We start from the raw sequence: 15,041 nt of genomic DNA, 5'->3' as shown, positions 1-15,041 counted from the left end.
GATAGATAGATAGAACTATTACAGGAAGAAATGACATTTTAATATATTAAATTAGAAAACAATTATTTTAAATTGTAATAATGTTTGACAATATTGTTGTTTTTACAGTTTTTGATCAAATAAATGCAGCATTGGTGAGCAGAAGACACTTCTTTTGTTTACAAGTATTTGCAGCCGTAAACAGAGGGACGGCAGAGACAGTGATGTCCTAATGTGACACGGGTCCATAGATCATTCACGTCAAACAGAGCAGGGACACACAGACGCCCGTCTGACCGGCGACTGGCAGACGTGCCAAAACACAAGACAGGGAAGTCGAGGTCATGACCTCAAAAAAACGAGAAAGGGACCAATAAACGACATGAATATCACACTTTATTCTACTAAAGAGAACCTGTTATACCATTACAAGTCTTTATTTTCTTTTTGAGCTCTACTAGCCATATTCTAATATTCTCCATTGTTGCGGCTCCTCTCTTCCCAGTCTGTCAGTAACGCTCTGTTTAGTTTCTGTCTCTATGAAGCCCCGCCTTCTGAAAAGCACACTGTGCTCTGATTGGTCGGCTAGAGCCGTGTGCTGTGATTGGTTGAGCGCTTCGAGTGTGTTTGGGAAATGTCCCGCCCCTTACCATAACCGCCAGTTTAACACACTACTAACTAACTCAACCAGGCCCCGCCCCTTTATTCTGCGTATTAATTTTTTAAATGAGGAATATTGTGACGTGTTCGTTCCCGGAAGAAACTCAAGACTACAATGGAGGCGTTTCAGGGAGTTCAGAAACAGTGACTCTAATATAGAGGGACTTTAGCGTTTTCATTCTCAAACAGCAACTTTACACACACTGAAGAAAGATGAACATGGAAAAAAATCATAATATATCCTCTTTAAATTCTTCAAGTGTTAAGCCTCCTAGATAAATCACAGCATTGCAACCTTTGATTTTAATGGGGGGAAAAAAGTTAAAGGTGCAACATAAAACTATTGACTATAAATCATAAGTAGTATAAAGGCAGTGTATTTAACATGTATTGCAAAGCATGGGAGTGTAACAAGACTTCATTTGCACTGCTTATGGCTCAGAGAAAAAACTATAGCACTCTATTGAAGATCCAAGACATGGCATGCATAAATAAAACAAATAATATTCTGTATAGTTGAAGCATCTGGCGTTTGATCAGTGAAAAGCAGCTTTATGTTTCTCATACTGATAGGATTCAGAATACCTGCCTGTCTCTCATGTCACGTGCCGTTCTCCGATAGTCGAGGGTCATTTCCAAAACCAAGATGTGAACAATGATGAATGATGAGGAGAATTATAATGAATAACGAATCTCTGGAGACGCCGAGATGGTTTAGAATAAATGATGTCTGAAACAAGAAAAGATATTAGCGAAGTGTTCACTCTGTTTTCATGAACAATCTGATAAAATCGTCCCAGCTGTGACTCAAACCTCATTTAAAGACACAATAGAGACAGTTATGAATGGAGAGAGATTGAGTGAGCTGAGGTTTCTCTTAGAAACTATTATCTCTAAGGTCATTTGTATTAGACCGGCCTACGTTTAAAATATTGGAGACAATACATCAATCACAGGAAGGCATACAGGAATGATTTGCCAATCCAGCACTCTGGAAAACCCTTTAGAGATATCGCATATTCACAGTACTTACACAATGATTTTGCTGGTTATGTAAAATTAAGCAACTTTGTGAATAATTGCATTTTTATTTGTCTAGTTTTTGTTAAACAAACATACAGAGCATAGGGTGTTTTAGGCTAATAGCTTTTAGGAGTGAGTTTGTTTAATTTCTGTGAGTTCAAAGAATCAGTTCAAAACTCTGATTCATTGATTCGTTTGTAACACTTGAAAACATGGCCTAAATAGTAATTCACAACGTTTGTTTGGTTGAAACATACAAATATCAACAACAAAAATGAGAGATAAAAAATCTTTTTAGCCATAAAAAGTATACACTGAAATAAAATTGGTACAGAAACAATTTTCAATGTAATTTCACAAACAATTGCAAAGAAATGGCAAGTAACACATTGGGCCCTGTTTTAACGATCTGAAACGCAAGTATCAAACGCGAAACGCAAGTAACTTTGTGGGCGGGTCTCGGGCGCTGTTGCTATTATACCATAAATGACTCTTGCGCCCGATGCAAATCTAAAATGTGTTGGTCTGAAGTCGCTTCATTACTCATAGGTGTGGTTTGGGCGTAACGTGAAATAAACCAATCAGAGCGTCATCTCACATTCCCTTTAAGAGCAGGCGCGCTTGTTCCATGGAGGATCGCTATTATAACAGTGGATTTGCCAGGAGCGGTTCACAGCCGAGGAGACCGACGTTCTCGTCAGGGCCGTAAAACACAGAGAAGTGACATTGGGGATGGAGAAACCCACCCAGATTAGCTTCGGTTAAACAGGCGTATAATAATTTGGGTAAATGTGTAAGCTAGATTTATGCCTATTTTTTCACATCTTCATGGACACAACAATGATTTCCCTCGTGTGGTAATATTTTTCCTTGTAATAATGTATGATTTGCAAAAATGAAAACTGCTACATCTATGTAGATGAGAGAATCAAAGTGTATGTGCGTTGTGCACACGCTACATTATGGCCAAGCATGCGCCCTTAAAATAACATATGAATAACGCTGGATGCAAGATAGGGCCCATTAAATTAAATGTGACATTTTTTCTTCTACAATGTGCTCCAATGATCTTTGTTTTATTTACAATTCAAAAAAATAATTTGACAGAGTAGAAACTGATATAAATAGTTGTTCATTTGATTAGACCACAATGGCTGCTCTTCATAATGTTTGTTCATGAATTACAGAAGTAAATTCAGTAGTTCAGAGTCAGTTATACAGAGTTGAATCTCTGTAGACAATCTTTACAAGAGCAAATCGTTAGGATGCTGATGCTTCGAACTATAATGCGCATAAAAAGCAAATGAAGTTCAAGGAGATGTTTAAATAACCTTAGCTGCAGTGAAACATGCTTAATACCAGTGCCAATTAGGAGACCTTCACAGACCATTACTTTGAAACAAAGTTTATTAAGTGACTGTGAAAGTGACGCAGAATAGTTTCTCTGCCTCTCTGAGGACAGATTACGAGATACGAGAATATTAAAATTCCGGCAATTACTTTTCACTGTTTATTTTTTGGTCAACTGTAAGGCCACTAGGGTAATCACTGCAGTTAAGTGCCTTTTAAAGCAGCATTTATTGCTAAATAATCATCATAAAGCAGCAATCTGGTAACAGTCCTATGATATTTATCTTGCAAAAATGAACTGGTTCACATTAAACAAAGAAAATATTACATGCACAGTAATCATACGCTGGAAAGAAGAGTTATTTTTAGTTATATTGTTTATCTTTGCTGTAAAGTTCCCCTATAATGCTTTTTCAAATGTTACCTTTCATGTAATACAGCTGTTTGGGAATGTAAACGCTCTGCAAAGTTTTAAAGATCAAAGTGCATGACAAATAAAGTTAGTCTCCTAAGAGACGGAGGAAAGAGCTGATGCTGCAATGATTCTTGTGATAGACAGATAGATAGATAGACAGACAGACAAAAAGATAAATAGATAGACAGAAGGATAGATAGATAGATAGATAGATAGATAGATAGATAGATAGATAGATAGATAGATAGATAGATAGATAGATAGATAGATAGATAGATAGATAGATAGATAGATAGATAGATAGATAGATAGATAGATAGATAGATAGATAGATAGATAGATAGATAGATAGATAGACAAAAAGGTAGATAGATAGATAGATAGATAGATAGATAGATAGATAGATAGATAGATAGATAGATAGATAGATAGATAGATAGATAGATAGATAGATAGATAGATAGATAGATAGATAGATAGATAGATAGATAGATAGATAGATAGATAGATAGATAGATAGATAGATAGATAGATAGACAAAAAGGTAGATAGATAGATAGATAGATAGACAGACAGACAGACAGACAGACAGACAGACAGACAAAAAGGTAGATAGATAGATAGATAGATAGATAGATAGATAGATAGATAGATAGATAGATAGATAGATAGATAGATAGATAGATAGATAGATAGATAGATAGATAGATAGACAGACAAAAAGGTAGATAGATAGATCGATAGATAGACAGACAGACAGACAGACAGACAGACAGACAGACAGACAGACAGACAGACAGACAGACAGACAGACAGACAGACAGACAGACAGACAGACAGACAGACAGACAGACAGATAGATAGATAGATAGATAGATAGATAGATAGATAGATAGATAGATAGATAGATAGATAGATAGATAGATAGATAGATAGATAGATAGATAGATAGATAGACAGACAAAAAGATAGATAAATAGATAGACAGAAGGATAGATAGATAGATAGACAGACAGACAGACAGACAGACAGACAGACAGACAGACAGACAGACAGACAGACAGACAGATAGATAGATAGATAGATAGATAGATAGATAGATAGATAGATAGATAGATAGATAGATAGATAGATAGATAGATAGATAGATAGATAGATAGATAGATAGATAGATAGACAAAAAGATAGATAAATAGATAGAAGGATAGATAGATAGATAGATAGATAGATAGATAGATAGATAGATAGATAGATAGATAGACAGACAGACAGACAGACAGACAGACAGACAGACAGACAGACAGACAGACAGACAGACAGACAGACAGACAGACAGACAGACAGACAGACAGACAGACAGATTTGACCTTGGATGCATGTAAATCTATTGTAGGAGACTTTAAAATAGCAGAATAGAGGCACTTAAAAGTAGCAGTTCATCCAAAAATAAAAACCTTTACTCACCCTTGTCGTTCCAAACCCGAATGTTGTGATTTCTTTAATGAAACACAGAAGGGCAACTGAAGAATCTTCATGACCACAGTCTGTCAAGCTCCAAAAAGGACAAAAACCATAAAAACACTGTAAAAATATTTATTGCACAGCATATTTACAGGAAGACTAGACCAAAGTCTTTACTCACTAAAAATCCTCAGTGTCGCTTTTTAAATCAAATAAGAAACCTTTAAATGCATCTCATCAATGTTGATCGATTTGCTCGTATCTGAGCTACGGTTAAAGGGGGAATAATGACTAGTTTATATAAATATGACACAAAAAAATCAGTAAACTAAGAACCAAGTGGCTATTTGTAGCCGTCCATCATGTTAATCAGGTCTTTTGGAGATTAAGTTATAGAATAAAACTCAGTAACAAACATGTTTTCAGTCCTGAGATGTCCAGCATTTAGCAAACTTAATAGCTTTTTGAATATCTTCTCATTTGCTGCTTAGATTAGTTGATGCTTTCCGAACCGTCTTCCAAAGGCGATCCGAGATAAGAAGCTAATAATCCCAGACGGAGCTCATTTTCTTGCTTTTTTTAGAGGGACGAGCAGGTGCTTTTGTTTCCGATTTTAACACTAAATTTCACGGGAACCGCTAATGACATTTCTTCACGGCTTCATTCATCCCGTAACGACCTTCCAGAACACCACAAAGAGGGGGATTTTTCTCCGGGAGAATTTTAAATTAAACGAGGCACTGAACAAACAACTAATACTTCAAGAAAAAGCATAAAGACAAAATTGAAAGCAACAAAGCTGGAAAATTAGCAAAAGGAAAATGTCTGGCAGAGAAAACTAAAAAAAAAAAAAACTGTATTCCACTGTTTAGTCCGGAGTTAGTCAGGATGAATAAATAGATGCTTTCAGGATCATAGGGTCCTGGTGTCGGTGCTATTGAAAACTTCTTGACCTCTGACCTCAAGCCTGGCTTCACAGACATACAGCACTGAGAGAGACTCTTGAGCACAAGTCAACACGTTTCATTCGGCCCACTTCAGTCCCCTGCCATTCTCTGAAGGCCTTTTGTCATCTGATCTCTTTCCCAGAATGCCTGAAGCTCATTGTGTGAACATGTCAATGCCGTGATGCTCCAGTTGTGCTCGGAGAAGGCCGTTCTCACTCTTGAGCTCCTCTATCTGAAACCAACAACAACATAGAAGTTGATTATTAAATCTGAAGATGTAGAGACAAATGTTTTGTGTAATACTTACATTCACATTGATGCATTTGCAAGGCAATTTTATCCAAAGCGACTTACATTGTATTGAAGCTGTGCTTTTATTTTTCAATTCATGCATTCACTGAAACCCGTGACCTTTGCGTTGCTATAGTTCCATGCTCTACCGTTTGAGCTACAGGAAGGCAGAATAGAATAGAATAGAATAGAATAGAATAGAATAGAATAGAATAGAATAGAATAGAATAGAATAGAATAGAATAGAATAGAATAGAAGAAAAATAAAATAGAATAGAATACAATAACATAATAGAAAAGAAAGAATAGAATAAAATAAAATAAAATAGAATAAAATAGAATACAATAACATAATAGAAAAGAGAACAGAATTATAAAATAAAATAGAATAAAATAGAATAAAAATAAAATATAAAATAAAATAAAATAGAATAAATAAAATAAAATAGAATAGAATAGCATAAAAGTACAGAAAAGAAAAGTAAAGGAAAAAAAAAGATAAATAAAATATTTTAAAATAGAATAGAATAGAAAATATAAAAGACAAGAAAAGAGAATAGAACAGAATAAAACATTTAATAAAATATAGAATAGAATTGAATAGAATAGAATAAAGGAAAATATAATATAATAATACAGTAAAACAATAAAATAAAAGATAAAATTAATAGAATAAAAGATAAAATAGAATAGAATAAATAAAATAAAACAGAATAGTATAAAGTACATAACATAACATTACATCTCTGTTTAATTGGACAGATGTTTTAGCACCCTCTTCTGGTGCTGTTTAGTATGGAAGCTTGTTTCCGCCACTGAATAAAACATTTTAAAAGATAATTGCGACTTTTTATCTCACAATTGTGAGTTTACATCTCGCAATTCTGCCTTTATTTCTCAGAATTGCGAGATATAAAGTCAGAATTGCGCGAAATAAAGTCAGAATTCTGAGATATAAAGTCCGAATTCTGAGATATAAAGTCAGAATTGCGAGATATAAAGTCGCAATTGCGAGAAAAAAATTCTGAAAAAAAAAATTCTGACTTTATAAGACGCAATTGTGACTTTATTTCACGCAATTCTGACTTTATATCTCGCAATTCTGACTTTAAAACATGCATTTGCGACTTTATATCATGCAATTCTGACTTTATATCTCCCAATTCTGACTTTAAAACACGCAATTGCGACTTTATTTCACGCAATTCTGACTTTATATCTCGCAATTCTGAGAAATAAAGTCAGAATTGCGAGATGTAAACTCGCAATTGTGAGATAAAAAGTCGCAATTATCTTTTAAAATGTTTTATTCTGTGGCGGAAACAAGCTTCCATAGTTTAGCATGTTCAGCCCAGTAATGGGTTAATGAATGTGATTGGGCTAATTAGTGACCTATGTGTCTTTCCAATGAGGGAGAGACTGAGAATGAAATTGTGAGTGTGTGATTCAGGTATACCCTTCGTTACGGGGACAAAATGTCCCAACAAACATTGCAATATCCAAAATCCTTGTGGGGACATTTTTTGGTCCTCATGAGGAAAACAGCTTACGGGTATAGACTATAGAACAGGTAATGTGATTACAGGCTAATGATGTTAAAGGCGTACCTGCTGTCTGAGCAGATCATTTTCCACCTGTACTCGCTCTGCTCTCCTCAAACTCTCCTGAAGCCTCTGCTGGTGTTCCTTCAGCTCACTAATGTAATCACACGCCTTCGACAGGATCCCACCTTTACTCTGAGGAACATGAGGATACAGTTTCAAGGCATCTATTGTAAATCACAGGTCAATAGGTCATCATGCAACTCACGGCTGCAGTCTTGGCACCATCTATACCACAGTCTGGGATCATTTTCGAGAGCGTCACAATCCAGTTGTTGATTTTGTCTCGCCGCCGCCTTTCAACTGCAAATCAACAACAACAAGAAGATCAGAGGCAAAATCTAGGCCATACTGTCTAAAATTGCTGTATGTGTTCAGTCTATCAACGCTCTACTGACATCTGCAGGCAGATCTACTGTACATCAATGCCTGACGGGGTTCGCTCCCAGTATCTTTGGGATGGGATCAGTATTAGTTAGCTATTAGAATAAGAGAATTCACTGACCTTCGTTATGTTGTGCTCTTCTCCTCTCATCTCTAGGGGTGCGCGGACTGTCCATTTTCCTACAGTAAAAAAAGGGGGGGGGGTCAAAATGCATTATTTCACATATTTCTTCACTTTAGAATCTCAATGTACAGTCGTGCTCAGAATTAATCATACCCCTGGTAAATATGATCAAAAATGGCTGTAAAAAAATAAATCTGGATCGTTTATCCAAAACACATTGGCCACAATTATTGGCACCCCTAGAATTTTTTATGAGAAAAATATCTCTGAAGTATATGCCCATTAATATTTACCTTTATTAGCACACCATGGTGACTAGGAACATGAAATTGTCCAGCTATGACTTGTTGTTTCACAGGAGTTTAAATATGAGGAAACACAAAGGCCAAATTCCCTGAATCATCCATCACAATGAGTAAAACCACAGAATATAGTTCTGATGTGGAGCAAAAGATTGTTGAGCTTCACAAAATAGAAAGTGGCTGTAAGAAAATAGCTAAAGAATTGAAAATCCCCATTTTGACCATCAGGGCAATAATTAAGAAGTTATAATCAACTAAAGATGTTACGAATCTGCCAGGAAGAGGACGTGTGTCTATATTGTGTTAATGGACGGTGAGGAGGAAAGTTTGAGTGGCCAAAGACTCTCCAAGGATCACAGATGGAGAATTGCAGAGATTACTGGAGTCTTGGGGTCAGAAAGCCTATTAAAAATATCAAACAACCCCTACATCCCCACATGTTGTTTGGGAGGGTTTCAAGAAAAATGCTCCTCGCTCCTCCAAAAATAAACTCCAGCATATTCAGTGGTCAGACACGACTGGATCTTCAAACGGATTCTGTGGTCAGATGAAACTAAAAAAAGAGCTTTTTGGCAGCAAACCCAGCAGATGTGTTTGGTGCAAACAGGGATGAAGAGTACCCCATGCCTACGGTTAAATACACTGCTGGATCTTATATGTTGTGGGCCTATTTATTTGCTGGAGGTCCTGGACATCTTGTTCAGATACATGGCATCGTGGATTCTAGCAAATGCCAACAGATAAAAAATCTAAACCTGACGCCTTCTGCTAGAAATCTTATAACGGGCCGTGGTTGGATCTTCCATCATCAGGACAGCGGTCCAAAACAAACATCAAAATCAACACAAAAATGGGTAACTGAGCACAAAATGAAGCTCCTGCCATGACCGTCCCAGTCCCCTAAACTGAACCCTATAGAAGATGAGTGCTGGACTGAAGAGGAGAAGCCCCAACATGGATCTGGGAATCTGAAGGATCTGGAGAGATTCTGTATGGAGGAATGGTCTCTGATCTCTGGTCAGTTATTCTCCAAACTCATCAGGCATTATAGAAGAAAACTCAAATCTGGTATCTTGGCATAAGGAGATTGCAAAAGGTATTTAATAAAAGGGCATGAATAATTATGGCCAGCGTGTTTTGGAGAAAAACATTTATTTTATAATGTGATTTACCCCCACTTTAAATTCTTTTACTTCAATGAAAGGTTACATTTTTACCAATTTTTTGAATGAAAGATCAAAAGGATAAACGATGCAGATTTATTTTTTACAGCCATTTTTGATCATATTTACCAGGGGTATGATTCATTCTGAGCTGTTTTAAAAGGCATCTGCAACCTTATCTTAAATAAAATTACAAACAAAAAACCTAAACCAGTATATAATGTTACTATACATATAATCATTTGTATTTATTTATTTATATATATTATATTATATATATATATATATATATATATATATATATATATATACAGTGTGTGTGTGTGTGTGTGTGTGTGTGTGTGTGTGTGTGTGTGTGTGTGCATGCAAATAAGTAAATGAATACATACATAAATAATTTAAGAACAAACACTAAACAAAGACAAAAAATTAAATAAAATAAAAAGTAAATGAAATGAAACACAAAAAAAATAAATAAATAAAATATGCACATTTCTGTAATTTGAAATGTAATTAGTTAATCTTTTATTAAAATATGCTTTGGGACATAATAATAATAATAATAATAATAAATCAAATTAATTTAACAAAAGTATAATCTTTAAATGTATAAAAGCGCCAGCTAGTCTGGTCAATGCATGTTTTTTTCCTTGCAATAATTGCATAAAATTGTAATTACCGGTCAGTATTGTTTAAAGTAAGTGTTCATTTCAGTCAGAGTTATCAAATCAGTTGATATTTCACTGGTTTTGTCTCACAAATGAATTATGTTGAATATCTGTCAGCTTTTTACAACACAATTAGATAATACCAGTTTAGCTCAAACAATCACCAAGCAATGATTAATTTTGTTCAGTCTGTGTGTAAAAAGAGCATTAGCAATTAAAGAAAAAACACTTCAGCAAAACATGCTCAGGTCAAAGAGTCTGAATAATTTTTGGTCCCAAATGTTTATAAACGTTACTGGTAGTCTCTGTATGAAGAATTTTGGGGTATAATATGTCACAGTTTATTTAATTTTTCTATCCCCACTTACAATGAACTATAGTGTCCTGCACCCACTAATAAAACAATATCACAAATGATATCTGGTGTCTGAATAATTTTTGGTTTGACTGTATGTATTCACATTAAACCCATCAGCCACCATACACACATTATATTGATATTGGCAAAAATACCGTGGTCAACCACTAGTGTGTCCCAGGCCGGTGTGGTGAAGAGACGAGTCCCAGCTTAGGGCCCCAGTAATATGCCTGATCTAAAAGCTGTTCTCGCGATTCTTAATGTAATCAATCAAACATTAATTCATGTAATAATCTTTTATTTTCATCCAGCTAGCTGGGTGTTTCCATTACCCTTCAAATTGCGCAAATTGAAATTGCGAATTCAAAATACGCTCAATGGAAACACGTAATTTTCGCATTCCCATTTATCGCAAAAAAGTTTTTCTGTTCGCATGAGGTTTTTTTTCAGGCAATTCGAAAAAGAAATATTTCGCAAAACTGCAATGGAAACAGTTTTTGCGCATTTACAGTCACCTGACGTAGATGACGCTGTGTGTTTGGACAGAATACGAGACAGAGTTCTTTATTAAAGTCATAAAAGACAAAATAATTACAGGAATAATGGATTCTAAACCTCAAATAAATGCCACAATCAAGAGCTCGAAGCAGATCTGAGGGAGAAACACCCAGAAACTCCTCATATGTGCCGCTCACAAGTATAATAAGGGTTGTTCCTTAATTTATTACCATTAATGATTGGATAACACACAAACATCTCCTTCGATTAATAATAATGGCTAGTGCGGTGGCTGGAATATAGTACATAAACCTACCAACGTCCGTTACCATGATTTTTGGAATGATTTTACTTATCGCAAGAGGAAAAAATTAAGTTTTAGTCGCATAACATCGGTTAATGGAAACGCCGTCATTTCGCAATAGTTTTTTGTCGACATTTAGAAAAAAAATCGCAAAAGTTTACGCAAATCTTTAATGGAAACGCGCCTACTGATTCCGGAAAATCAGTGTCAATGAACCAAAATCAAACGATCCCAGGTCAAATCCCGGCACACATTAGCTGTGTATTTTCCGGAATCTCTGTGTGAAAGGGGCTATACAGTTTTTCGTCTACTAGTAGGGAAGTATGCGATTTCGGACGCAGCTCTAGTGTGAGTTAGAGGAGGCGGGGCCTGTTCTCCTGGAGCCCTAAAGCACAGTTTCATCACCCTAAAGACGGCCCTGAGTATGACAAGCTTAGTCTCAGCTTTGTAAGGTTACAGCTAGCATTAGTGTGGATTGGCAGATCCTTCCGTAAGGTCTCTCTGCCCTTTGTGTGTGTGTGTGTGTGTGTGTGTGTGTGTGTGATCTCGAGGGAGTCTCGGCATCGGCTGTGTTCATTACGTTATAAATTGCAGTGCTGAAACAGCTGCCGAAGCCCGACTTTAGCCTAATGACACAACTGTTCTCCGAGTGTAATCTTCCCTCAGGTATACGCTTTAATGAAGTCACGACTCGCCAAACGCCATGGAGGAAGCGAGACACTTTCGAATGCAAACCAACAAAAAGTGAAGATGCTTTATTTACTCTTCAGGGCATCTCTGTATATCTAGAACTACATACAGAAGAAGTGACCTCAGTATGCGAATGTACCATGTTAAACTAAAGAAACATGACACTGGTCAACTTAAAGGTGAAGTGTGTAAATTCTGCACCACCAGTGGCACCAAATGGAATTGCAACGTATTTTGGACATGATCATATTGGCTCAACCAATTTGAGATGGGACTATCTGCAAAACATTGGAAGACAAGCATGCTTGAGTGTCTGAAACTTCATTATAATTTTTGCAATTATTTTTGTTGCGTGCATGCTTATTTATTTCTATATACACTATAAGGACAAAAGTATTGGTACATCTGATCATTTCACCAACTGGGACTGCAATGACATCGCATTATATATACATAGACATTAATATTGTATACACAGATTTTAATATGGATTTGTTCCCCATTTTGCAGCTATAACAGCTCCCACTCTTCTCAAAAGGCTTTCCACTAGATTTTGGAGTGTTTCTATGGGAATTTTTGCCCATTCATTCAGTAGAGCATGTGTGAGGACAGACACTGATGTAGGGCGAGAACGCCAGGCTAGCAATCTCCATTCCAGTTCATCCCAAAAGTGTTGGATGGAGTTTAGATCTCTGATCAAAAAATGATCATGTGATCGAAATCTCTTGACTCTATGTGAGCCAGTCTTCCAGACCAAACTCATCCAATCATGGGTGTGTCTGAAATCACCCCCTGTACCCTTAAATAGTGCACTATTTCAGGGGACAGCCATTTGTATTGTTGTCAAAACCATAGTTGACGTTAGCGAGCGCACTCATTCAATCCCAGAATGCACTGCAATAACGATTGTACAAACAATGTACGCTCAACACCTAGAGAATACTCATAACGTGTGGCAATGGGTCTGATTGAAACACCTGAATTCAATAATCAAGAGGTGTGTCACAATACTTTTGTCCATATAGTACATTTTACTAAATTTTTACTCACATTAGGTGTTAATTTTGTGGCATAGATATGATACGCTATACCTTTAAGAGACAGTTTTGGGTTTATTGTGGCTTAAGGGGATGTAAAGGTTTTCCTCACCAGTTAAAACCCTCATGCTGTTGTGTGTTGAGTTCATCTCTGTAGAAAAGGGGCAAATTTATTTCAGACATTTCAAAAAAACACTTTGATTGTGTAATTTCAGCTTAAATGAAGATGGAGCATTATAGAAACAGCTTGATTGGATTGTTACCATCTTTTGTTGACTGATATTCACATAAACAGACAAATATTACAAGAAATATACTGGAATTGCATACAATGTAGTATTTATAATGTGCATACAATAAGAAAAATGTTGGAAGTCTAAAAAAACATACTACATTTGCTTAAATCTGGGATGTGCAACAGAGCAAACCATCATTTTTGACAATATTTGACCACACTTCAAATACATGAGACATTTTGCACAACATTTGATGATGAAAACTAATAAAAATGGGGAAAAAAGCACACAGCTAAAACTAATTTATTAGTAAATACTATAATAGTATATCAATAATACAAAAAAACACTGTGTATCTGTGTGATCAGCATTTCATTCTGCATGCAACCCACACTCTCTAACTACAGTGGCTTTTATCCCAGGAAATAACAACCCGAGGGATTTGTAATTCTAATGGAAGAAAGAGAGATTAGGACTCTTGTGGAATTCATTACGCTGCAGATTTCACATGAGCTGCAAAAGCTGTGCGTGTCCAAAAGAAGGAAATAATCAAACAAGAATGACTGAAACAAACGCGTGACTCTTCAACAGGATTTTTCTACTGAGCCTATTTTGGAGGATGAGAATGTTGCAACCGCACAAACGCGTGAGCATCGCCTGTTTTCACAACACTTCTGCTTCTGCAGAGTAAAAACAGCACCTTCAGAAGGAAGCACAACAAACCACAATGATCCTGTCAAAAAACAGAATAGTGACAAACAGCCCTGTTTTCATATGGAGCGGGATCCCAAGGTTAAATGGAGAGCAAGGAACATGCAAAAGTGCAACACAGAGCATACCTGTCAACATTTGGGGGGCAGGCTAAATACACATTAATTGCGCAGATATTAACATAAATAAATACATAATCTCTGTATTACATACATAATACATTACATACATAGGGCCCTATCTTGCACCCAGCGCAATTGACTTTGTACACGACGCGTGTATCATTCCTATTTTGCACCCGCGCACAGCGGACTCTTCCCTCCACAGACGCACGTCTGTAAATTAGGGAATGAACTTGCGCTCCCGGGGGCGGTTCAGCGAAAAGAGGAGGCGTGTTCCGGCGCAAACGTTCCCTGGTGCTATTTTGCAGTTTCAGAAAACAATACCACCACTGACCAGGAAAAACCTCATCTAAAGTCAGTGGCGCGTTGCGCATGTTATTCATAAGCTATTTTCAGGGCGCATGCTTGGCCATAATCAATGTAGCGTGTGCACAACACACACACACTTTGCTTCTCTCATCTACACAGACGCAGCAGTTTTCATTTTTAGAAAAACCATACATTATTACAAGGAACAATATTAACACACGAGGGAAATCATTGTGGTGTCCATGAAGATGTGAAAAAATAGGCATAAATTTAGCTTACACATTTACCTAAATTATTATACGCCTGTTTAACCGAAGCTAATTTGGGTGTGTTTTTTCATCCCCAATGTCACTTCTCTGTGTTTTACGGCCCTGACGAGAACGTCGGTCTCCTCGGCTGTGAACGCTC

General features: G+C 36.5%; 2 protein-coding genes across 5 annotated transcripts in view; one reads left to right on the top strand and one right to left on the bottom strand.

Moving 5' to 3' along the window:
- LOC308704774 (uncharacterized protein) overlaps positions 1 to 15,041 on the top strand; it is a gene marked incomplete at its 3' end in the record, with an annotated part of 525,175 nt that overhangs the window by 375,891 nt on the left and 134,243 nt on the right. The gene's annotated exons all lie outside the window — the stretch shown is intronic.
- The window catches only part of usf2l (upstream transcription factor 2, c-fos interacting-like), a 22,180-nt gene continuing 12,145 nt past the window's right edge, over positions 5,007 to 15,041 (bottom strand). The window contains exons 8-13 of one of the 4 annotated variants that reach the window (XR_014031853.1): positions 13,368 to 13,406; positions 8,233 to 8,291; positions 7,936 to 8,030; positions 7,734 to 7,862; positions 6,190 to 6,283; positions 5,007 to 6,067 (exon numbers count right to left, since the gene is read on the bottom strand). Coding sequence is in view for 2 of the 4 variants with exons in the window: in XM_081389699.1 (XP_081245825.1) it covers positions 5,990 to 6,067; positions 7,734 to 7,862; positions 7,936 to 8,030; positions 8,233 to 8,291; positions 13,368 to 13,406 (400 nt within the window). In the remaining 2 variants the exon portion in view is untranslated. The remainder of the gene's footprint in view (positions 6,068 to 6,189; positions 6,284 to 7,733; positions 7,863 to 7,935; positions 8,031 to 8,232; positions 8,292 to 13,367; positions 13,407 to 15,041) is intronic. The other 3 variants (XR_014031854.1, XM_081389699.1, XM_081389700.1) reach the window with 3 other exon arrangements.

Source organism: Scardinius erythrophthalmus (assembly GCF_964197995.2).
Source record: "Scardinius erythrophthalmus genome assembly, chromosome: 16".
Lineage (NCBI taxonomy): Eukaryota > Metazoa > Chordata > Actinopteri > Cypriniformes > Leuciscidae > Scardinius > Scardinius erythrophthalmus.
The sequence above is the reverse complement of the archived record's forward strand: the minus strand, read 5'-3'. Positions and strand labels throughout refer to the sequence as shown.